The sequence below is a fragment of the Oreochromis aureus genome, linkage group 9 (genome assembly GCF_013358895.1).
Source record: "Oreochromis aureus strain Israel breed Guangdong linkage group 9, ZZ_aureus, whole genome shotgun sequence".
Taxonomy (NCBI): Eukaryota; Metazoa; Chordata; class Actinopteri; order Cichliformes; family Cichlidae; genus Oreochromis; species Oreochromis aureus.
Window position 1 is genome coordinate 3,133,190 of NC_052950.1, and position 24,728 is coordinate 3,157,917.

A 24,728-nucleotide genomic window follows, 5' to 3' on the forward strand; every position below is an offset into this window, starting at 1 on the left:
GAACAATTCAACAGGCAATTTCATAATTTTGTCTTTGTAACTGACAAAAACTATACCATCAAAAAGTCTCCTGTCAGTGTTGGTTTTTGCTGAGTGCTTTGACTACAACAATACCTGATCCTCAACCTTTATGGCAACTGCCCCATCATTGTTCTTTTGCTTCCTGTTGTCCCTCCCCCAGAGCCAGTGTCTCTGTCTATCTATGTCTACCTTTCTGCCAATGAAATCTTCAAAAAACAAACAAAAAAACGATGACTTTCATTGACATTTTACATTCCCTCCATCCTTCAAAATCCAGTTTTAAAAAGTAACTCTAGATTAGCAAACGTCTGTGTGACCATTTCAAGGAGAGGAAATCAAGTCAGTAAAATACTGAAGTAGCAAATTAGCATGATGCTTCATTATGACTTAACAAGTCTTCATCTAAACTTAAGCTTGTATCCATTTATTTTTCACATTTCTATTTAACAAAGTTTAAACAAAGTTGCAAGTTGTATTAAACGATATGGACTATTCTACTTGTTGCTGGATGAAGTTGAAGGACGTGCACAGTGTCACTTCCTCACCCGTCTCAGTGTAAGAGTTATCTTATAAAGGCAGGAGAAGCTACAGGAATGCTGCATCTTTTTCTAATCAAAGGATCCTGTTTTCATAAGTAGGGTGATCTTGACTGAAGGTTAAAGGTATTTAGCCATGAGCCTCCAGAACAGCTTCAGTGTTTGTGCTGAACGCTCTTTGCCTGATATCTGACAGGATTTTTAGGGTTCTTTGACTTGACTTTGCTTCCTCTATGTTAGGGATGACCCGGAGAGAAACATGTCCCACCTGGATCAAAAGGGAAATGTGTTGCGATCCAAGCAGACTGACTTGGCTGCAGTTTTAGGTGTGAAGCAAAGGAATCTAAACACAAACAGCAGTCTTAGCTATAGTGACAGCACCTGTCAATATAACGGTTGCTCCTTTTTCCTGTTAACAAAAGTGTTAGTACGACACACTGACTGGCTTATTGTTTCTTGTCCTGTCTACTTGCTGGATTCATTACTTGTCAAATATGAAATCCCTCGTTATTGTGTTTAAAATGTTACATGAACAGACAAATCGTTAAGGTCACGATTCAGGAAAAGGTCTTTCTAAGAACCATTTTTTCCCAGAAGCACTGGTGCTGCTCCATCCTTACAAATAATGGATTTCTCTGGATCTGAAATATTTGCCTATCATTTGGACCTCAACCTTTAAATTTATCCCCACAGTTTTCACCTTTTTTTTTTTTTTTTAAGCATTTCCTTCCCAGCCCATCAAAACAGAAAACACAACAACACAAAAGTCTACAAGACAAGTAGACTTTTTGCTTAAGGAGCCAAAAAAGACAAAACGGGTTATTTGTTAGCAAATCCATGCAAAATCCAGGGAATTTCTTGAAATATGATGTTACACTAGGGCAGTGGTTCCCAAACTTTTTTTGCCAGGCCCCCCTTTGTTTTACAAGAAAAATGTTCGCGCCCCCCCCACCGCACAAACACATCCTCCAAACACACACACCCATATTTTGCTCCATTGCGGTTTATTTCACACCTCAAACATTTAGTAAACAATTAAGCAAATACAAGTAAACGGCAATAAATTACAGGTAGTAATAAAATATACTACTAACTCTTTTACGCTGCGTCCACACCTACACGGGTAGTTTTGAAAACTCAGCTGTTTCTATGCGTTTGGGCTTTTCGTCAACACGTAAACGGCGTTGCGATTCACCGAAAACGGAGATTATTTAAAACTCCTTTTTTGCGTTTACGTGTGGACGAGGATTACAGAGTTCGTCACGCAACGTCAAAGGTATGTGCCTCTTTTCACGTCACGCTGTGCGCCACGTTATTGTTTACATGAGATGGATTGCAGAATGGCAGATAGAGACAAAATACTGTTAATCTGACTATCTTCAGGTTTTACACGCTTACATACACACGCAGTTACTGTCCCTCCATTTAGAAACTAATTTTGCAGGGGAGACCTACCTCGGCACTTGTGCAGGTGAAGCCAAAGGGAAGATATGCTTCACCATATTTTCTAGTCTTTGGCTTGGAAGGAAGTTGGTTTGGAAACACATTTGGTGATGCTTCATCTCCTGCTTTGCGTTTGTGTGGGAGCCCCGTCAAAAACCTGTCCACAGTGTCCAAGCGCTCTTTTTTTTTTTTCTTTTCATACTGCGCCTCCCTGCAATGGCTCTGCGCCCCCAGTAGGGGGCGGGCCCCACACTTTGGGAACCTCTGCACTAGGGTAAGTTTATCGTCTGCATTTTGTCTGCCTTTTGCTGGACATGGGTGACACCACACAGGGGCTTAGTCTACATATCTGCCCATTTACCTGTTTATATACATGCTGTTTATTTGCCTTTCTTTCTAGGACATCTCCTTTTCTGCATCCATAAACGTACTCCTGACAAAACCTCGCGTATTTCTTTACCTATTTGCTTTCCTGTCGATCTTTCTCTTTGCCTCTGTCCATGTCCTGTCTTTCTGGACCATGCTCGGTCTTAAATCTGTCAGTTTCCTGTCATTTTCTTTTCTCGTAGTCTCTCTGAATTCTGCCTGCCTGCCAGGAGAATCTTGAGCTTTCAGATGCTTTTGTTTAAACATTTATTTTACATTCATTTGCATTCAGCAGCTGTTGAGCACGCTCTGTCTGAAACTCGCTAACACACAGAACTCTCAATGCAACTTTTAGAAAGAGAGGACCTGTGTGTATAGATACTCGTGGACTGACATCCTCTGATGCATCCCAGCGTTCTACATTAAACTCATTTGTCCTCACCTGCAAAGCTGAATGAACTGGACACCAACATATAACATACTGTACTATACAGGCCTACCTTCTTTTTTAAAACTTTTCTGCCAGCTAAGCATGAAGTGGCTCTATTAAACTGGAAATCAGGTCAACTTTTTTAAAGCGGAAAACTTTTGGAAGTGAGCAAAAGACATTAATTATATGTTCTATATAGTTCAAGGTTATTCTGTCAGAGCAAAGCAAACACAGATTACATTTCACACCCCTCTGAAATAATTACAACTTCTGAAAAAAAGGTGCCTCTTATCTGAAGGGATAATTATAACACTGAGTAATGGAGCATTGACAGGCTGAAGGTAATGGAACACAGGCTTGACTGCTGGCTCCTTCTATGTGGAGGTTCAGCACCATGGACAGAGGCCACGATCTGCTCAGTAACTTTAAAGCCAATTTGAACCGATTTAATTTTAGTTTATGTCACTGGAAAGCGAATTCAGACATTCCTATCAACTTTTCTGTTGTGCTAGATGGACAGACGCATACACGCATACATCCATATTCCAAATCCAATGTAATTTCCAATGTCATACTATGGAAGATACCACAGATGAAAGCAAAATCCATGAAAAAGGATTTGTTAAATTAACAACATTGACCTTCTTAGTAACATGCAAAGAACAAGAAATATTTTAAAATGTTAAGTGGGTCATGAAATGAAATAATTATACCATCATAAAAGGGAGTTTTTCCTTCCCACTGTCGCCAAAGTGCTTGCTCATAAGGGGTCATATGATTGTTGGGTTTTTTACTTATGTATTATTGTAGGGTTGACCTTACAATATAAAGCACCTTGGGGCGACTGTTGTTGTGATTTGGCGCTGTGTAAAAAAAATTGAATTGAATTGAATTCTGGGATGTATAAATCTCTGCGCAGGGAAGCAAGTTATTTTGTACCATATTTTTCGGATTATAAGGCACATTAAGCAAAACAAAACAGTCAGATAAGTCAAACTTTACTCAACTCATTCTTCTTGCTTCCTTCACTTCCGTACCATTGATTCATTATGTTGAATTCTCTGGCAGCTGCTCTATTCCCGTGTTGTTGCAGTATATTAATGACTAACCTCGTATTTGTGGATGGATTATCTCAGTTGTTCTCCTGACTGAAGTTTGGTCCATTTACAGCATCCTGCCATGCAGTTTTCTGTCTTCATTTATGTTGGAAGTGATAGCAGAGCTGTACGTTTGAATGTTTCAGAAATCTCTCAGTCAGAACATGCTATATCATGTTTAGGTGGAAGCTAGCGAGCTAACTTCCTGCTAACTTCTAACTCTGTTAAATGTAATAAATTCTGTTTTCATGGATGCCTGGATGTTAAACTTAATTGTTACACCTGGTAAAGCAGCAACGCTGATCATTTTATTAAAGATGAAAGAATTTAGACAGTTTTTAACTCTCAGTGATGCTGCAGTGTTCGTTTGACTTTGGGACCTGAAGCTGACGGAGTTTAGGACCCAGATTACTCCGCGAGGCTCCTGACTACGGTAGCCGTAATGGTCCCACAATCCATCAAGCGGTGCGGCTTCGTAGCTCACCAAAGTCGGACTAAAACATTTTTGACAGATTTCTGAGCGCCGCGCACCACATAAAATCGATTTGAGGTCAGTAAGCACAACCAGAATTCATACATAAGGCGCACTGTCGATTTTTGAGAAAATTAAAGGATTTTAAGTGCGCCTTATAGTGCAGAAAATACGGTAATCATTATATATGAAATACAAAAAAGGTTGGATGGACTGTATGGATGTATCTATTATTAGTGACTGAAATGTTAAATGATGCCTATGTTATTGCATGAAAATGTAATCTAGTCTGTATTTATGGATCAGCATTTGGGTCTCCGACTGACTGAACTCAAATCAACATTAATCTGGTTTTCTTGCTAAACTGTTTACTTTCACTAAGTGCATTTGCAAGTTCCCTAAAATGTGGCATTACAGTGAGCCCAGGACTTAGTTACTGGCATGTTGTATTTCTTCCCTCACCAGTGTGTTTTTATACTAAAATTGCAACGTGCGGAATCCACTACGTTTACTGTGCAAGTTTACTGCGATATCAGTCTATAGTTAGTTTGTGTAGGGAAGTTGCAGGTTTAGCATTATTCTTAAAAAGGGCCTTATGTGAAAGCAAATGACTTTTAATTGGAATATATCATTCATGTCTGACTTTGTCATAAAAATAGTAAAAGTCTAGTTTAGTCACAGAAACAAGAATAGTAGATGTGCAGTGTCTTTTTAAAATGCCAATATCAAATTGTATTAAATCTGAAGCACAGCCCAGTGGCCTGAAGCCATCTCTGCATGGGTTTTAAATCTGTTCTTTGTGAATCCGTTGATGAACCAACCTGGAAGTGACTTGCGTTTTTGTCTTAGTGTTTGCTGTCGACTCCTACAGTGGGGCCAACGAGGCAAATCCTAACACTTCCCCCATAACTGTCAAAAGACATTAGTTCACCCTGGTCCCGGGATATGGCCATACTCTACAAATGTCCCTTCTGGGTTACCATCTAACAGCCTGCGCTCTAACGAAATGGAGCTAAACAACAGCGAAAAGCACTATGTGGTAAAAATAGACTGCTGATACAGTATAGTTACGCCTGCCCATCTGCCTTTTGAGGATTAGTGTTTGTCTTTAAATAGCTTGATGACTCAGTTGTGTACTGTATATGTCTGTGCTGGGAGACAGAGCCACAGCAGTGGTATGTTTGTGCCCTTTATCCCAGAAGGCACCTGTGTTTTCGGTCTGTCTGAGAGAGAGGGGAGAGTATGGGTGGTAGAGGAGGGAAGGTGTTGTTGTGATGTGGCCTGAATGTCCCTCCTAGTTATTTTGGCCTGCTTCGACTTTTTCTAGGTAAGCTTGGAGGTGGTGGAGAAAAGAAATTGAAAAGAGGAATCTGAAACTAGGTCCTAATCTTTGGCTCCTCTTACATCGCTGAGAAACTGAATTGACCCATTTCAGGAGGTTATACGAGCCCAGAATATCTTTTTGACTCTTGGAAAGCTGGTTATACTTGGCTAACCGGGTTTATGTGAGTTAGTGGCACAGCTAGTCAATACATTAAATTCTTCAAAGATATCAAAATAATTTTAACAGAAATACACGGAGGTTATGGGCGCAGCACCGTATCTGCATTCATCAGTCCCACGAATCATTACACCGTACCCCGGTATCTCCTCTTCCTCTGCCTTCTTATTCTTTTCCTTCCTGCGGTACGTTTCTGTCCCTGCTCTGCTCTTGTATGTCCTCTTGATTTCATCCAAAATCAGGTTCTTATTTGACTCCACATGCTTTACTCTGTAATCCTCCAACATCTTTCTCCTTGTTCTTTATTGTGCTCCACATGCCTTCTTATCTTTTTTATAAGACTTAAATACCACTCTTGGTGACAAAGATCCACCCTGGAAACACACAAAGGATCTCATTACAAAAAGAGAGAAGACATAGCCAGCTGCACTCAGCGCTCCAATCTTTGCCTTTGTGTGCACACTGGAACCAACACATCCATAGTGTTGGTTAGTTAGTTCACTTTGTTAAAGACATACGAGGGTCTATAGCAAGAGAACAGGGAGACACTAAATTACACATAGATTTAAAAACAAACTGGTTTTCAGAGGTCAAGACAAAACTTTCTATCCTGTTTATAACAGTCCTTTCAAAGACCTTGAACAAAATGATAGATGGGCCGATAGTTATCTCTGCTGTTTATTTTGTCAGCTTTGTTGGGTGCTAACATAACTGTGGGGTTATGTTATGTTAGGGGTGGCTGTGGCTCAGGTAGTAGACCAGATCAGTTACTGATCGGAAGTAGAGCTGGGCGATATGACCCAAAATTCATATCTCAATATTTTTTAGCTGGATGGCGATATAAGATATACATCTCGATATTTTTTTAAAGCCATAAAGTAAGAACAAAAAGAGAGTTCTTAGTCAAAGCTGTGTCCCAGATGTCACACAGGCACTTTTATTAACATACAGCATAGATGTACATGAAAAAAACTACTCAAAAATAAATTATGAGCATTTATTAAATAATGATGCTCCATAAATAAAAGAAAACTATGTTGTTTTGTGCATAACAAAGAGCTCACAATTGTGCAGTCAAAATGTAAACTAAAAGACGCTGAGCATAATAACAAAGACAGATTTCACAGCTGCTCTGTTCCCAACTTCTACTGCGTGACTGACAGCCTGGAGTTTGAAATCCGCTTCAGTAACCATGTCTCTGAACAGGAGCCATTTATGGTCCTTATACACACACAACACGGTAATATTACGTTGAAGCACAGTACGTATCACTCCGCGAGGCTCCTCGGTAGCCGTAATGCTCCAACAATCCATCAAGCGGTGCAGCTCCGTAGCTTAGCAAAGTCGTACTAAAACATTTATTGACAGATTGCTGAGCGCTGTGTATCACATAAAATCGGTTCGCGGTCATCAAGCACAACCAGAATTCATACAAAAGGCGCGCAGTCAACTTTTGAGAAAATGAAAGGATTTCAGGCCGTGCATGGCGTTAGCGTGGCTAGCTCGTTAGCGTGGCTAGCTCGTTAACACGTTGACGCCGTCCAGCCCCACGCACGGGGCGATGCGCAGTAACTCATTAACGGAGATTTGCCGTGTCCATCTTGTCGCTGCCTGCAGGTGAAGCGATGGGGGAGGAGGGGGAGTTGTGTTCAGTGAAGGAGAGGCGAGGTCGAGTAACGTTGCGTAAAGACAAAAGTGGACGAAAGAGAGGCAAACTTGCGGCTCCGCAACTATAATTATAACGTAACACAGACTATATCGATATAAAGGATATTGTCACATCTTATATCTCGTATAAAAATATATCGATATTTTTAAAAAACTCGATATATCTCCCAGCTCTAATCGGAAGGTTGGTGGTTCGATCCTTGGCTTTCCCAGTCTGCATGCCAAATATCCTTGGGCAAGGTGCCACTCATCGGAGTGTGAATGTGTGTGAATTTAGAGTTCAGAAGTGCTTGTATGAGTGGGTGTGAATACAGCGCTTTGAGTACTCTGGGAGAACAGAAAAGCACTATGTAAGAATCAGTCAGTCCATAACTGATAGGATTGAGTCCGGCAGAATCCCCTGGACTAAGAACCAAGCAGAGGTTTTCTACGAGCAAATTCCAAATGTTCAGCAGATATGTTATCCATCCCACATGGCTTTTTATCTTTAATGTTCTAATTTCATCATAAATTTCTTCTGAAGAAACTAAAACATCTTCCTTATTATCAGTTTCACCCTCTCCAAAGCTGGGACGCCTGACACAGTCATACAGATCACAGAGATGCTTCTGCCACATTCGAGTAATTTCCTCCAAACCACTAACACCATCAATATAAGCTGGCGAGGATGTTTTAACATCACTCATTCTTTTGATTACTTTCAAGAAATCATTGACAAAATTGTTCACCATTTGTTGGCAAGGGAATTTGATCTCATAGTGTCTTCATTCCTTTTAAAACATAAGATATACTTAAATTAGCATTTGTGCTTTTCTTATATTTAAACAGAGGAACACATTTATCCCTCCCTGACTCCACCCTAGCTTTAAAGACCTTCTGGCCTCAGCATGAAGCCGTCATTCCAACCTGGTTTAGCACATTTCAGTCTTACACAATGACCTGCTCGATACCAGTAAGGACTCCACAATATTGTCATATAAAGAACAAAGCTCAGCCCCATGTTGGGGTTTATACAGTTGACATCATTACATGCACCAGGATGTTTTGGTAGCTCAACCTTACTCAGCAATAAATCAGACTTAGCAGAATACACCACAAAATCCTCCTCAGTCATGTGAGACCTGTCTACTTTTCCATTCAATAAGTTGGAAGGGATAAAGATGACGGCACATGCTCAGTAAAAACAAGCTCATGATTAATACTCATAGACTCTACAGAGTCATGGCATCAGCTGTGCAGGTACAGTGATGCTGTACAGTGATACCTCACTGATATGAGTGTAGCTATTATCAGGCAAAAGCATTTTAATAGAAAGAATCAAACCTTACCAGAGCAGCACTGCAGTAGATGCTTTGCAAACAAAGAGCTACTGTTTGATACATCCACAATAAAAACAGAGGCACTGCCCTGAATAAAAGACAGGACAACCTGTTACGATAGTCAACCTCACTCTGGGGACACTCGTGAGGAAAATATCACCGGACTGGGCTGCTGCGCTTAGTGGTTTCTGGGCTTACTTTTTCCTTTCCTCACAACCAAGCTCCTCACAGGGAACAAAGGTTGGGCATGCCAGCCCTGTTGCTCTGGCTGAGGAGGTGGTGCTATAGGCTCCTGTACATCTTCCTCCTCATGTCCTGAAACTCCTTCAGCTCTCTGGATTTTACCAGGCACTGTGTGAAGCTCCTTGACTGCCATAATCCGACGATCCATAGCGACCACTGCCGGCTCCAAGTCTTCGCTAATGCTTCCCTGTGCTTCTAAGGCCTCACGCATGCTAGACGCCTCCAGCCTCAACCACCACTTCATACTGCTGAGTAAATCGGAGGCATCCATGTTGCCAAATCCAGGAGGTGAACAACTTGAACAATTTCGTCCAAGAAGTGTAACACAAATCGGAATATTTTCTCCACACTCATTAAGCACTTTAAGGCAGTCCTTCAGGTTGTTTGTGTCCTGTTGGGAACCCTGGTGTTTGACAGTGTGCTGGAGTTGTGCACATCTCAAACAAACAGCCACATGGACTCTTCAGTCCAATCAGATTAAACATTTTTCATGGGTTATAACATAATTTCATCATGTGACAAAGTTCTGATTTTGATTACAATAAAGTACAAAAACTCATCACCCACTATCACCTTCCCATCAGCTGTTTTTGTAAATAAAAAACTCTGTCTTAATTCATGTATATGCAATAACTCCAGCACGCACCGCCACACCCGCAGCCGTATCTACCAATACATGCACAGGGACTCATGCAAGCTTAATCTGATGCTGGACATTTAATGCTGTTACATGTCTTACATATCAGCAGTGCATGCTTGATTACAAGGTTTCAAAACAACAACACAAATATATGGACATCTAGCATCGGGAATACCAAGCAGATATCACACACAGACACAACTAATGAAACTGAAACACAAACAGAACGCAATAAGCATTCACCATGTTCAATCCATGCTTGTATGTGACTGTGCGCTCTGTGTGTGTGTGTGTGTGTGTGTGTGTGTGTGTGTGTGTGTGTGTGTGTGTGTGGGTGGGACGGCATTGATCAAAGCAGCTTAATAGCTAGGTTCAACACTGTACTGTTCCTGTTGTGAGCTGAAGGCTACTTCAGTCCTCATTACAGCCTCCGACAGGAGGCAGAGACAGGAAAGGAAGGACAAGGAAATGAATCCTCTGCAACTCTGAATCTCCATAAATCACAGCAGCACACAAAGAACACTTTAGCTCCTCTCAGAAAGCAGAAACCTGCACATACAAACACAGAGGCACATGCACTTATGCCTAAATTTAGATATACACTTTAATGGGAGACAAACACACACAGAGGCTGCATCCACACACCCACACACAAAAGCAGCAGCGTCAGTGCATTTTATTTCAACTCCTCATTTCTGGCTGCTGTAAAAACAACCCTACCCCAGGGGGCTGGAAACTCTTTCCCTATTAAAGTTACACTTTTTCTAAAATCCAGGTACGTTAAAACAAGTCACTTCCTGGCTGCCATAAGCAGGACTAATCCCCAGGCAACTCAAGTCAACTCAAGTCACATGTTACTGAGTGACACAGAGTACAGTATTTTATTAAAAATGTGAACTTGACAGAAAACTGGCCAAAAGCTTTAATCTGCTGAGTTTCAGAGCTCAAACTAATCTATACCCGGCCTTCTGCCTAAAAAGATGCAGATCATGCTGCAAGGTAGCAGCAGTCTAGATCTTCCCATCTTGAAAGAAAGCAGACAAATTTACATAAACCAAGGGTTTCTATTTTTATGACCCATTCACAGAACTTTTTGACCATATGCTTAAAGCTCGGTGCCAACTATATCCTAAATATCTGCGGGATACCACAGCTTCTAATGCTTTATTTAAGGCTGAGTGCTGCCCACTAATTATCGCCATATATCTGCACCCTCATCGTATTTTTTACACCCCCAAAGTTTATAACCATAGGTAAAGGTTGGCAATAAGAGGATGGAGTAACCCCCTCTTTTGCACCTTGCAGATCCTGACCTAATGATGCCAAGAGGACAGTACATAAGCTGCCAAAACACTCCCCATTTTTATAGCCTAATTAGAAAACTCATCAACAGAAGATGATGCAAAATCCACTTGTTTCAGAAACCAAGTGCCTAAAAGAACAAGCCTGACTTCAAGCTGAGAATGAGAAGGTGGTTTTTATTTAACTGCATGCACACTGGTGACACCTCAATTATGGTTTAAGCAACAGCCGTTAACGAATTTTCTGCACCCAAATGTGTGCTTTAACACCACCGCACAAAACAACAACACAGAGACAAAACCACAGGAGGACTGAAAACAGGACTTACCTATGATGGAGAACCCGCCGAGGCAACAATCATCACAGAACATGGAAAATAAAATCAACAAAATTAACAATTACAGTTTGGCCTTTTGGAACCGTTATACTTCAAGGAGACGGGGTAAGAATTGTTATTGCGTAACACCTTTAGTGAAAAAACAGGACACCAGCTTTTATTTCAACCTATTTTTCCAATAAAGACGGGCAGCTACAGTAGTGAGGAAAACAGAGTTAATTGGATGCAGGAAAAAGAAGACAGAGTGACACCATAACCCCTGGATGCAAAGGAAAGGGATAATGATCACAGGGTTAACACAGACCTGCACTGAAGAGAAAATTACAGGTTTCGTTTTGATTTGGTGAAGATACCTACTGGTGCTGCTAAGAAGAAAGACTGTGAATGGTTAGTAGTGTCACACCTGTCAACAGCAACACTGTTAGTCATGAGGACTCAGCAGTGCATCATTGGGATCAGGATACTACAGATAAAAGGGATGTTTCAGTTTCTTTTAAGTAGTTCTGTATAAGGTGCTGATTCGTACTCAATGTATTATATTCAGCTTCCTCCCAGTTAGGAGATGCAAAGCATATACGTACTGTAGGTCTTTAAAACATCAAAGATGAGGCCCCGCTAAATGAGCAACTCTGTCTTCTGCAAGGTAACCGTGTTTTTGTCAAAGTACTTATAGCTGTTAAGACAGAGCGGTGATGGCTTCAGGAAACTTAAAAAGAGCATCTGGTAGTAGTGTTGAGTCCTGAAAATACTCTAAACATAGCTTACAATTACACTGACCGTTTGGCTTCGAGTACTGATTAATACCTTATACGATCCCACTGCAATGAAACCCAAACATCCCTTTAGAGTCAAGGCAATCCACAGCCCTGTTGGTCAACACTTCAATCCATGCGTTAGTCACTCAAAAACAGCCAGCAAGCCTCAGCCAAGTCTTTAGACAAATGTATCCATGCAAGGAAACCGAACAAATGGGTGTAATGATTGACATAACCCCTGATGAATATAATACACACAAGCAATCAGTTCTGCTCAAGATATATCGGACGTCAGTTTCAAATAAGTACCCAAGCTGGATTGCAACATGCATGGCAACCATTTGTCTACATGTTTTAGTTACTTTATGTATTTCTAGGTTGTCCAGGGGTGACTACAACCAACCTTCAACGAGGGGAACATCTTGATTGGCCACAGCTGGTTCTTCCATAGGATCAGCAAAGCTGGGAAAGAAGGGCTTAGCTGCAGGATTAAGACCAGATCCTGGAACTGCCAGAGGGGGGACCGATGGAGGGGAAGAGGGGCTGGTGACAGGCGATGCCATTGGAGAGAACCTTTTAGCTTCTGGGGAAGTTGGACTCTTAACAGAGGATGAAGAAGATGAAGAGCGTGGTTTCTTGGATTGTTTCTGGGTTGATTTGCCTTCTTTGAGCTCTCTGGCTTGGAATTCCTGTGCCGTAGTTTTTGGGGAACGGAGAGGTGCTGGGCTTGGGGTGTCAAAGTTTAGGCCTAAGGGTAAAGGATGACCTAGCACACCCATGTCGGCAAAATTAAACAAATCGCTGTTGCTGCTCATATTTGAGCTGTTCAGAACCCATGAAGCATCAGACGGTGAAAGAGGTGGTGCTGAGGCTAACACCTCACCTTCAGGGGAACAATTTGGGCTTGTCTGGGTGGCAGGGCTGAAGGCTGAGGTGTCTGCCTCAGGCGTGGCTTGCTCACAACATTCCTGGAGAGAACTGCTGTTGTCAAACATGCCACTGTCTGCCAGATTACCAACTGCTGCTTCATTCTCTGGAGAAAAAGGTGGCGAAATAGCCTCTTTGCTGTTGCCCAGACTTGCATTTTCGGTTTCCATCAAGAGATCAAATGGATCACAACATGGAGGGGCCATGGGGAAGGGACCGAGTGATTTGCTGTTGGTGGTGGAGGGCATAGTGAACGGAGCTGCTGTGGCTTTCAGCTCACTGTTCAGGACCAGTGGGCTAATGGGAGCAGCTGCTGGGGAGAAAAGATCCTGAGAAAGAGGGGAAGGTACCAAGCCTTCATCTGGGTAGACCTCCTTTTTCCAGGGGCTCTGGCTTGAATCTTCATCTGCCAAGTAGGCCTCAAGGTTGTCCAGAGTTGAACTCCCAAGATCCATCATGTCCTCCTCTGTAATGTTAGAGGTCACGGCAGATGAAGGAACAAATGGTTCTGCCACTCCCCACTCCTCTGGAAGCTTCTTCCTGCTCTTCCCCTTCTTCCCTCGGCCTCCACTCTTCCCAAGTTGCTCCTCCCAACCACCCTCTGCTTTATCCCTCCGTGGGCCAATCCTATGATAGAACTCCTCTGTTGGTCGGGTGCTTTCTCCCAGTGCTTGCATCTCAGGGTGGCCCCTGCTCTCCAGGTGTTCGTAGGATCCCTCATCTTTCTGTCGTCTTTTCTTCTTCTTCTTTTGTTTTCGGTCTGATCCATCCCTGTCCCTTTCATCACCTCCAGCATAGGCAGCGCTCTCACGGCTAGGCCAACTGTCAGGTGGGTCCTCAGGGCTGGCTGCAAGATGGCTGGCATGTCGAGCAATCACTGTGGTGACACTTGGAGTAAAAGGGAGGTCTGTCGACAGGCAGCCAGCCTGGTCTGGCCAGCCTAAGGCACCTTGTTGTGGGTGAAGAGGGCATAGTTTAAGGTTGGTAAAGATAGATATGTGCATATCAACTTTTTTCCCTTAGTCTAAAACAAACAATACAGAGAAAGCCCAAAAAGTTGATTCAGGGTTGGTTTGAATCGGGGGTCAAGGAGGCGATTTACGTGAAAAGGAAAAGACCATCTCTGAATCGAGGAGCATGAGGTACTCATGGCCATTGATCAGTGGTCATGACAATTTTCATTTTAATGATCATGAAACTGACCTCACAGCCCGTTGTTTGTCAGTGGTGCTAGTTTGTACTGTTCATAAATGTAGGGGAAACCTGGATTCAGCTGAAGAAGAAGTCAACTGGATGAAACGTTTCTCCCACAGAAAACGTCCAGATCATCAGAATCAACTTTTTGGGATTTCCTTACCTGGATGATTGAGCATGCACCAAAACATACAGAGAAATATCACACAGAGGCAAATAAATCACAAAAAGAAGACTGGGATAGTGATTACACAAACAGCGTAACATTTTAATAGCCTAATTTCTGTTGCCTTTTAGTGAAGCATAGAAAGAGTGTGCATGTTTTCATATTCTTTAAGCGGATCTACATACTTACAGTGTCATATTGGCAATATTATGTTTCAAATAATAACAAAAAAAATAAAAGGTTTCAGACTAGTCCAAATGCTCAGTTTCACACAGTTGTTTCTTTATAATGTCAGTGATTGGAGATAGTCTTTATACGGTCATGCCAGACACACATATCAGCACACAGGCCCCGCCCAGTTGCGGGTTAAAGTTTGTGCTTGTGAGGGGCAGCCAACCAGAATAAAGTTGGATTTAAAGGAGAGGAGTGGAATTGAACAGTTAAACTTGTTTCAGGCAATGGTTGAAATGTGGAGCTGCACAGAGGCCTAGTGTAAGATTAATGAAGAGTCTAAGAATCAAATGGAAGTAATACAACTTTAACAAAGAGCAGATAAAGTAATTCAAACCAAGCCATGATAGTCTGAAGATTTCTTCTAATTTAATACTGACTGAGCAAATGGATAGTGAGAATTAAACATACACACACACACACACACACTTATATGCAGTATATGAGCAACTTAAAGGATGGAGACAATAGGCTAATTTTGGGTGGCTGACTCAGAGCAGCCTTGAGGACTAGTACAGTGTGTACACTCACAATTAAACTAGTAGCAAACGACATAGCTTTGTGTATACAAGAATGTGTGTATGTGCATGTAAGTATGTAGTACCTAGAGTGAAGTGCCCAACATGCACACAATGATAGACACAGAAAGACATGGAAAAAATATCAAGAAGAATGCTTAATGGTCCCACAGAAAGGAGGTCAAACACAGGTCATTTTACTGTAACTAAAGTGGACTGCATTCGTTTTGTGCACAGTTTAACATTGCTTCAGTAATAGAGGGCATTTATAATGGATGGCAGTAGTCAACCTGAATTCAGTCTAGAAGGGAGACGGCAAAGAAAGGACGGCGAATGCAAGATACAGGAGTGCTAACAAGAGCAGAGGGGACATCGTCCACTGAGAGGAGGGTTGGCCCAGTTTGTTTCTACATTTCAGGTATATACATACAGGATACACAACTGAGGAAGAACAGCTGAAGTGGAGCAGCTGTCAGGACCCACACAGTACAGTACAGCAGCTCTCTGGAGAGCCATTTTTCATATTAACAAACACATGACACAACTGTGCTCTGTATGCTAGTAATCGGGAGAAGCAGAAACACATCAAATGAGAGTACTGCAGTGTTTGTGCTGCACAGGCTCGTTATTCTGGGGAAGCATCACAGAACACTGGATGTGCATTTACTGTCACTCTGTAGTTTTGATGGATATTTTCTAAAGAACAAGAGATGGAGTTTGTTACTGTCTGTTGTCATGTAAAGTTGTCACAGTGGGATAATGTTACAAAAACCTGTAAATGTTCCTGACCTGCAGTACCAACATGCACTTATCAGCCACAACATTTAAAACACGTATATGTGAAGTGAACAACATTGATTATGTCTGTGTAAACTTCCAGGGCTGAAACGCCAACACGGAACTGCCAGGAACTACAATTTGTCCAACGGCCACTTTAGGCTGGCTCCAAAATGCTCATGATGTCAGACTTCAGCTATGAAACGAGCATGATTACAGCCTGGTACAAAAGTGGCAGCCGTGACTCAAACGTAGAACAGCTCATCGAGTAATTAAAAGCTCAGTGGTTTGATCCCCACCTCCTCCAGGACGCATGTCGACATGTCTTTGGACAAGATGCTGAACTAAACGACCCTGAGGCATCCATCAGGGTCGTGTGTGCGCAAGGACTCCAAGTCATACAGTCAAAACGACTGTGTGTGAATATGGCTTGTATTAAAAAGTGAAATGAATTCTCAGAGCATGAAATATGAAGTGAAATTTGCTTCAAAGGGGTTAGGAATCAACAAGCATACAGTAAGATTTACAGATATAATGTGACTCCAATCCTCACACAAACACAGAGTCATATTTTACAAATGTGTACCTCCAAACCTGAATAAATAATGCTAACACACACCACTTCTTAAGTTTGGCTTCACAAATTGGAAAATTTTCTTGTTCAAAAAACCCTACCATCCGTTTTAAATAGACACGGATCACGTGGCATGCCCACATGGAGCTTTAAGTTTCCTGCTGCCAGATTCAAATCCCAGCAGGGAAACTGGGACATCTGGGCGTCCACTGTATTCCTGTATGTTTTTTTTTTAATTTTATCATTTGTTTGTTTTGTTTTCAAAGAAGTGGTTATCCATACAGTTTATGGATGCAGATCAACAGAAAAGTTTGCTCATTTTAGCTGACACCCTACCGCTGCATCTAAATAAGGTCACTCGTGGCTCTAAAAAACTTTATGATAGTGATGCGTCATTATCTCACAGCAATTTCATGTTGCAGATCCTGGCTTTCATTTAGCTGTTACTCTGAGGATTTCTAGAACTGTCTAAGGCATCATATCGCCAAACAATAAAAATTAATCTTCTTCAGCATTTTGTCAATAATGGCAGCTGCAAAGTCAGAAGTATTATCTTACAAAAGTATTTAACATACAGTTTCTTGACCTTTTTTATATATTTTATATTTTAGTGATGACTCAGGACATCTCTGGAATACAAATGTCTACTGGGCCAGAATGCTGCTTAGATTATTATTTGTACATTGTTACATCTGGTCAGTGCAGTTTATTGTTCCACTGTGGGCTGTCATTTGGTGTCATGGTGGTCAGACTAAGGTTCAAGCATGTGCAGTCTGGATCTTGAAAAGGGAGGGGGCTAGGGTTTGCTGCAATGGTGAGTCACTCTGTGTTACCTAGTGCTTCACAGGCAGACATAAAACACACACACACTTCAATGTGCAGCTGTAGAAAAGCGGCTGGACTTCATCTTGAAGATTTTTCACCTCTAATCTGAGAAGCTTCTTCAGTTCTAAGACCAAATGGTGTCCCAGGTATTTAAGGCCTAGTGAGAGAGTCGTTCCTTAACTGACAAGGGGAGGTGCACTGTTGGTCTAAACACAACTGAGTATCATGAAAAAATTACAACACTCCATGTTGTCCGGGGGCTTCTGCCCCCTGGTAGGGTCTCCCATGGCAAATTGGTCTTAAGTGTGAAGGATGAGACAAAGAGCCATTCAGAAGACCCCTATGAGCAGAACACCAAGGACCAGTTCCCCTTACTGGGATAGGGTTACCGGGGCCCCGCCCTGGAGCCAGGACCAGGGAGGGTGCCCAAGGGCGAGTGTCTGGTGGCTGGGCCTTAGTCGATGGGGCCCGGCCGAGCACAGCCCGAAAAAGGGGCATGGGCCAATCCTCCTGCAGGCCCATCGCCCGCAGAGGGCGCCATAGGGGTCGGGTGCATTGTGTGCTGGTCTGCTTAGGCTGCTGCCGCTGCAACCCGGGCCCGGATAAGTGGAAGAAGATGAATGGACACTGAGGTGAACAGAAACCTCAACACTGAAGTTTACCCGAAGCCCACACACACGGACCAGTAGCTCCTCTTTGACTCCCACCACCCTCTGGAACACAAACCTGGAGTAATCCGGAGCCTACAACCCCGGCAGAAAATGTTCCCTGCCATCTATAATCCAGTTTCAGTGATCCCGTCCCAGATGCCTTAATGCCCACGCACATCTTGTGCCAGGTGATCTCAATAGGTCGCATGATAGAGTGAGGCAAGTTCTCACAATGTTTTCACTTGCAACCTCTGCTGATAATGACCCACGCCCTTTTTCACACCTTGGCTCATGTGATGAGGCACATGATCAATAGGCTCCTCCTTCCTCTTTAGGAACAACTTCCACTACAGCTTAAACAGATCCGCCTGTGTTTGCTGCTTTTTGTTGTAGAGTTTCTGACTCAAATTAATTTTTTACAATTATCCAAAAACACTTGTCAATAATGACAATTAAAGCCAGAAAACTACTGACACCAGTACTGATGTTATTCAGTACTTCAGGAATATTTTATTATGTGACTCATCTGCATTAACTACACTTTGTGAGCATCATGAAATCTGAGTGAGTGTTTGGAGAAAGAAATTGTAGTAGTTTGAAGACAGTAACGTGTGTGGCTGGACACTCTGAGATCAAGCCTCAGTATCAGAAGTATGCAGACACACAATCATTGGTGTTCTACTAGATTTAAAGGTTCAGCCTATTAATCTACATGGAGCTGTTACGGCTTTCACTACGACCATCTGAACAGCAAAGAAACAACACTGCATTATGCTTCTCTTACACAAACTCTGCAACAAAAGTTGAACACAAACTTTTTAGGAATGACAGACATTCTTAAACATAGTCAACCACTTCTGGAGGCTCTGTGTATGTCAGGAAAAGCTACAGGAGTGAAAACAAATGTGATGTACTGCACATACAAACCTTCAATTTTGGGGTCTGAGAATAGCAAGCCCTGTTAGCTGATCTAAAAGGGCCTCTAATGGGTGCATAGTCATAATGAGTCTGTGGACTGATTACCAGCTAACCACCTGCAGTTACAGGATGACGCCTCGGCTGCTGTGATGCTTTTGTGCATTTTAGCACAGCTCTGTCAAGTGACACAAGCCACAGCAGGACGACAAGTATAACTCTGCGCTCTCTAGGATGGCACGTACACTGAAATGGAGAGCAGCAGAGTCTGGCATCGGCCGTCCAAAGTTGGACAGAGTGGACAGTGAAGGACACAGCAAGTATGCGAGCATCGACAGAACGCAGAGATCACTGACCTGCACACTGACCTCCTTTCTGCAATAAATCAGCTACACCAACATGTACAGCACGAGTGAAGAGTGCAAGCATAACAGGAAACACTGGTTCCAGACTGATTATGGTGCAGGGATTCTAAGAAGAGCCATCAGCTTGTAGAATGATCTCAGTATACACACACATACATTATGAGGACATGCTCTTAGACATAAAAAGTTCAATAGTTCACTGATTTGGTCAGTTCATTTCCAATTGTGTTTTATGTCCACATCATACAAGTATGTGTTTCAAAAAATCATTTTAGGTTGAAGTTCAAAGGTCCCCTTTGCTACAAGCCACTTATGAGTACTCAAACAAAACTACGTGATCTTTAAAACATTTTCCATCTTTAAAATTAAAACTCACAGTCAATCAAATACACTGTTTCAGCCCCCACACACATGCAACAATACTCTTAATCTTTTCTCACTTCAAGTTTTGACTTAATTTAAGGGAAAATAAGAAAAATCGACACAGTTTGAGCAAATTTTAAATGCACAGGAAATTCAAAGGCGCCGATCCGTAGACAAGTTATTTGCAGAAGCTGAAATTAAAGTTACCTTGTGCTTTACTGTAGATTAAAAAAACAACAAAAACTGGTTGTGAAGAGAAACACTGTGGCGTGTGAGTTCACATGCATGGGTCTTACCTGCTGATACATCCAAAGGGCTGCGAGGAGCTTGTGGTTCGGGCAGCATGGGGCTGTGCTCCTTAGGGGCGACTGATCCTGCTGGAGGTGTGAGATTCTGGGGATCTGCAATACTTGGAGGCTTTTCTGCTTGAAGGGGTGCAGCTCCCACCTCCACATTCATCCCAATCCCTCCAGGCTGGGAGAAACCTGAGGAAAAAGAAAGCAGACAAACAGGTAAACCTTCTCTTTGCACCGACACTATTACTCCAGAAAGCCGACACAAAGAGAAGAGGAAGAAACAGTAAGAAGGTAAAACAAAACACCACACCTGAATATACACAGCATGGGTGAGAGATGAGGTTATGAATGTGGTCACATCAATGAATGAGACTTATTTAGCTTTTTCACCTGCATGAGTCCCAAAGTGGTGGAAATTAGTCCAGAGAGTAATTCAGTGATGCACGTGTCAGCTGTATTTGTATAGGTCAGGGAATGTGTTGGTGCAACAAAGTGTGTGTGTGTGTGTGTGTGTGTGTGTGTGTGTGTGTGTGTGTGTGTGTGTCCAAGCCTGGAGGGTATTTGGGTGGCCCAGAGACGACAGGTCTCATTAAGGCAACAATGAGAGCTGGCTCTGCAGAGGCTGGCACGGTGAAAGGCATAACTCAGCCTTATAGCTCACACTGTGAGTGTGTGTGTGTCACTCTGCAAACTACCAGCAGATACCAAGCCAGTGACGGCTAAAGCTCTGCATGCAACTAACAAGGGTTGCATCCACACATGCAATTCATCAGCGTGGACAACGGCTATTCTGGGACAAAGTTCCTGGTTGGAAGTCACATTTTTAATGAGGAAGGAAATCTAATGAGCTGTAATCATCCACAGAGAATGAAGGTTAAGGTGTGTTTGCAGAAACTGAGCACAGTGATTGTTCTGGCAGGCCAGCAGCCAGGCAGAGCTTCAGGGGTGATATTATAATAACGGGCATGCTATTTTAATCGTTTCAGCGCTCACTGCTGCCTCTGCAAGCTGCTTTACAACCCATACTGCACTCTGGCTCCTCCCTTTCATGCCACTTCCTGTTTCTGACTGTTTATAAGTTCATTCATCTTCATTCATTTCATGTTCACTGCTTCCTCTGTGAAGACTTTCTTTCACTGCTGCTTTGCCTCCTGTTTGACTATAGGAAGAAGGGAGAGGTCCCAGACCAGAGCCGTGCTCCTAGATATGAGCGACTGCAGATGGAATAACAATCATATTGTTATTAACGCTAAATGAAAGTCACGTGCTTGAGTCCGTTCCCTCAAAATATTCCACCTTTAAAACACTGACCCAACAAAGACTCCAAACGTTGGACTTGTTAACTGTAAGTTTTACAATGTTTTCCACTGAGAAACACCAGAAGACCAAATGCAGCTATTCAAAAGTCTCTTCCTGACTGTAAGGCATGGTGGTGGAAATGTTAGTGCTCAGGGTTGGTTGCTGCCTCAGGGACTTTGCTTTTTGTAGTAATCGATTCAGCTATGAAATCCAAATCATATCAAAGACTGTTTGAGTATAATGTGAAGCTAAACACAGCACTCACTGTGAGAACATGTTAGTAAATCCGAAGAAGGAAAGGCTCAAACACAAGGAACAGGTCAAAATCACTGAGATCCCAACGCATCCAAGAATTTTAATATGAATCAATTTGAATATCTCAGGTGACTTCCTTCTGCCCGCCCATCCATCAGCTGTGGAAGGCTAGAAATACTCTTACAGATACTTACGATATGATGCTGTAGCTACTACAGCAGTTTAAGAAGCCATCAACAGGATGTGAAGACAGAACAGTCTTGACTTTAGCACAAAACATGTATTTAATATTAGTACTGTCATACACGATAATTAGTCACACAGTAGTGCAGTGAGTACATGAAGCAGATGAAGCCTACAGCAAAAGGAGAAATGACCTAAACAGGAGCAAAACCAGAGTAAACACTGGAGTAGCCGTCCATGACCGGAGATGGTTATGATAATTATCATGTTGAACTCTCAAATGTTTCTTCTATGACGGAAGATAAAACCATTAATGATCATTTTTGACCTGGTTCTGAAGAATGGAGCTAACTGACAGCTCCTGCAAAAAGCCCCGTGTCTGCAGCAGAGAGGTCAGGACTTCAGTGCTACTCAGCTGCTGTGAGGTTAACACAATATTTGATACTTCTTGAGTAAACACCTCAAAGTCCACATATGCACATGGATTACAAAGCTCTTACTTTAAATATACACAATAGATATGAAATATTACAGTAATTGTTTGCAGACTGCAATGACAATATCAATGCTGCAGACACAACACAGCACTTCATGTGTAGCAGGCTCTCCATGCATGCATGAGTGAGCGCTCTGTGTTTTTAAATAAGAGATTCTGTAGTAATACAGACCCATCAGACAGTGTTGCTGAGTAATGATAAGCATCATTCAATTTCATATCTCTCTCACACACACACACACACACACACACACACACACACACACACAAATAGTTAATATCTCAGTACTGCTATTACAACAGCACTCACATCTATGACTCTGTTAGAAGGAAATATTGGGAGTATACCTGAAAACGCTCCCATCAGGTTAGTATCCATCTTTTGGGCAGGGCGGGTCTGAAAGCCCAGAGGATTAGAATAGCTTGCCACGGAGGCTGGCAGCAGGGAAGGAGGGAACAATGGAAAAGGTGAAGAGAAGACAAGAGAAGAGAGAGAGCAATGAGACGCAGGCAAATATGTAGAAGAGAAGTCGACTGAGTAGAGGTGCCACTGGGCGTGAGAGCATTAACAATTCAAAAGGTGTGAAGTGAGGGCAGACAACACAGAGGAGAGCGGATACAAACCATTATTTATATTCTAGATACAATCTATGTTGCTCTGTGTTGGTATGATGCTAGAAATGAGTATTTTAAAAAGAAGGCCCGTTGCATGGGTACATCTATTAAGAGTAAAATTTTTACTTTAAAATGAATACATTTAAGCTACATTTGTACCATAATTTGTGGATTCTTTCATGTAATGCGCATAATTTGTATCTACATTGGACAAAGACAAAAACTATAGTGAATAAGCTGCATGGGTTTGGAAACGTAGTCGCTACACTCTGAGACTGTATCCACCATGCAAAGCAAAGTAATACGCGTGAACCAAAGCTCCAACTGTGCTGCTTCTCTGGGCCCGAGCGCCTTTAAGACGCGCTCAGGCGAGGACGAGCCAGCGTGAAAAGCTTTTTGGAAATCACAGAGAACAACCGATGCAAACATTTTAGTCAACAGTTTATATATAAATATTTATACATATATTCAATGCCAGTTTTCTTAAATCCTACCTGGACATCATGTTTATTGTTTCCTGTGTTTAGTTAGTGATACACTTGCTTTGTGTGTATATGTGACGCCCAAACTCTAACTAAAACTAATTCTGACACACAGAAAACCTTGAGATGTTTCGGATATGGGGCAGTCACTGGTTTGGAAGCTACAAAGTCAGACTCAAGCACTGGGCATTGAGTAAAAAAGTTCCAAGTCAAAAATGACATCATTTCCTAGCTGAAAATGTCCCACTGTGACCACAGAAGGTCCAAAAGATGTCATGAATCAGTGTTAACAAGTTAAGATGAAAGGATAAGATACTGTGGAACCATTAAACTCTGTACCTGATAAGAAGTCTGAAGCCAAGGCCTGCTGCTGGTCAAGCAAGTGTGGCCGCACCTCTCCCTGCGGCTCCGGGTGCGACGCTGCTGTCTGTCCCCCCGAGGTCAGTTTACTACCTGCAGCAGTAACAACACAGATGACTGAATGTTAGTTCACTCACCTCGCTGATGATGCTCTAATGTAAAATCTTAACTTAATGACACAAGGCTACCGAAATCACACAAACATGCTGACATACAAATTACTCACAAATACAACAGGCATTGCCAAAATATACACACTTGCACGTTGCACGAAAGAAAGGCTCACACAGACACACAACTGTACTCTCACCTGCTAAATTTCCTCCCAAAAGCAGATATCCCAGTCCTACACAACTCAACAATCAGTGGTGTTTGCTATGTGCTGCTCAGAGCCTCTGTCTCTGTCTGTCTCCACTGCAGCCTCAGCTGGCTGTGAGCTACTAACACTGTGAACCCCCAGTCACACACACACACACACACACACACACGCAAAATCACCACACAGAGACACAAACACACAGACACACACACACACGCGATCACAGTCGGGGAGTCTGGCTTTGGTGTGGTGACGTTTTACTGTCTGTCTAGTTCAGGTCCCAGGCCCCGCCAGCTAGCGCCTCCCCTCACACTCCCTGACTTCGCACAGCCCTCTCCTTTCCTCTCTAACCCTGTAATCATCCTTCCAACAAGTCCCAGACCTCCAACTGATTGTTTGGGTGCGAGAGGCAAAAACGGAAAGAGTCTACGGAATAAGGACGAGGGGGGAAAGGCAGGCTGGCGTCAGCGAGAAAGACGCAGAGAGGAATTGATCAGAAGTTTCAGTGAGAAGAGACAAGAAAAGCAGAAAAGAGGATTTATAGGATGAGCGAGCGTAAAAGAGCGGACAAACAGAGCAAGGAATAGAAGAAACGGGAAGGGATTGAGGAAGGGGAGTAATGGAGGGAGGGGAGAAGCTGCGGAGAGAAGGAGGGATACACCGTTGGCAACCCTCTCCTAGCTGTGTCCACAGAGGGTGACAGTGAGGCGAACAGACAGGACGCCACCCAAAGTCAAAAAAGCTTTCATATATCAGACGTGCACGGGGGCCGTGGTGGGGTGCACATT

General features: G+C 42.7%; 1 protein-coding gene across 6 annotated transcripts in view; it reads right to left on the reverse strand.

Annotated features, from left to right (window-relative positions):
- The window catches only part of LOC116331879 (microtubule-associated protein 4), a 112,521-nt gene that overhangs the window by 38,539 nt on the left and 49,254 nt on the right, over positions 1-24,728 (reverse strand). For 4 of the 6 annotated variants that reach the window (XM_039617758.1, XM_039617760.1, XM_039617757.1 and 1 more), the window contains 4 exons: positions 23,601-23,714; positions 22,513-22,599; positions 19,932-20,120; positions 12,534-14,006 (listed from right to left, as the gene is read on the reverse strand). In XM_039617758.1, the coding sequence (XP_039473692.1) occupies positions 12,534-14,006; positions 19,932-20,120; positions 22,513-22,599; positions 23,601-23,714 (1,863 nt within the window). The remainder of the gene's footprint in view (positions 1-12,533; positions 14,007-19,931; positions 20,121-22,512; positions 22,600-23,600; positions 23,715-24,728) is intronic. The other 2 variants (XM_039617761.1, XM_039617759.1) reach the window with 1 other exon arrangement.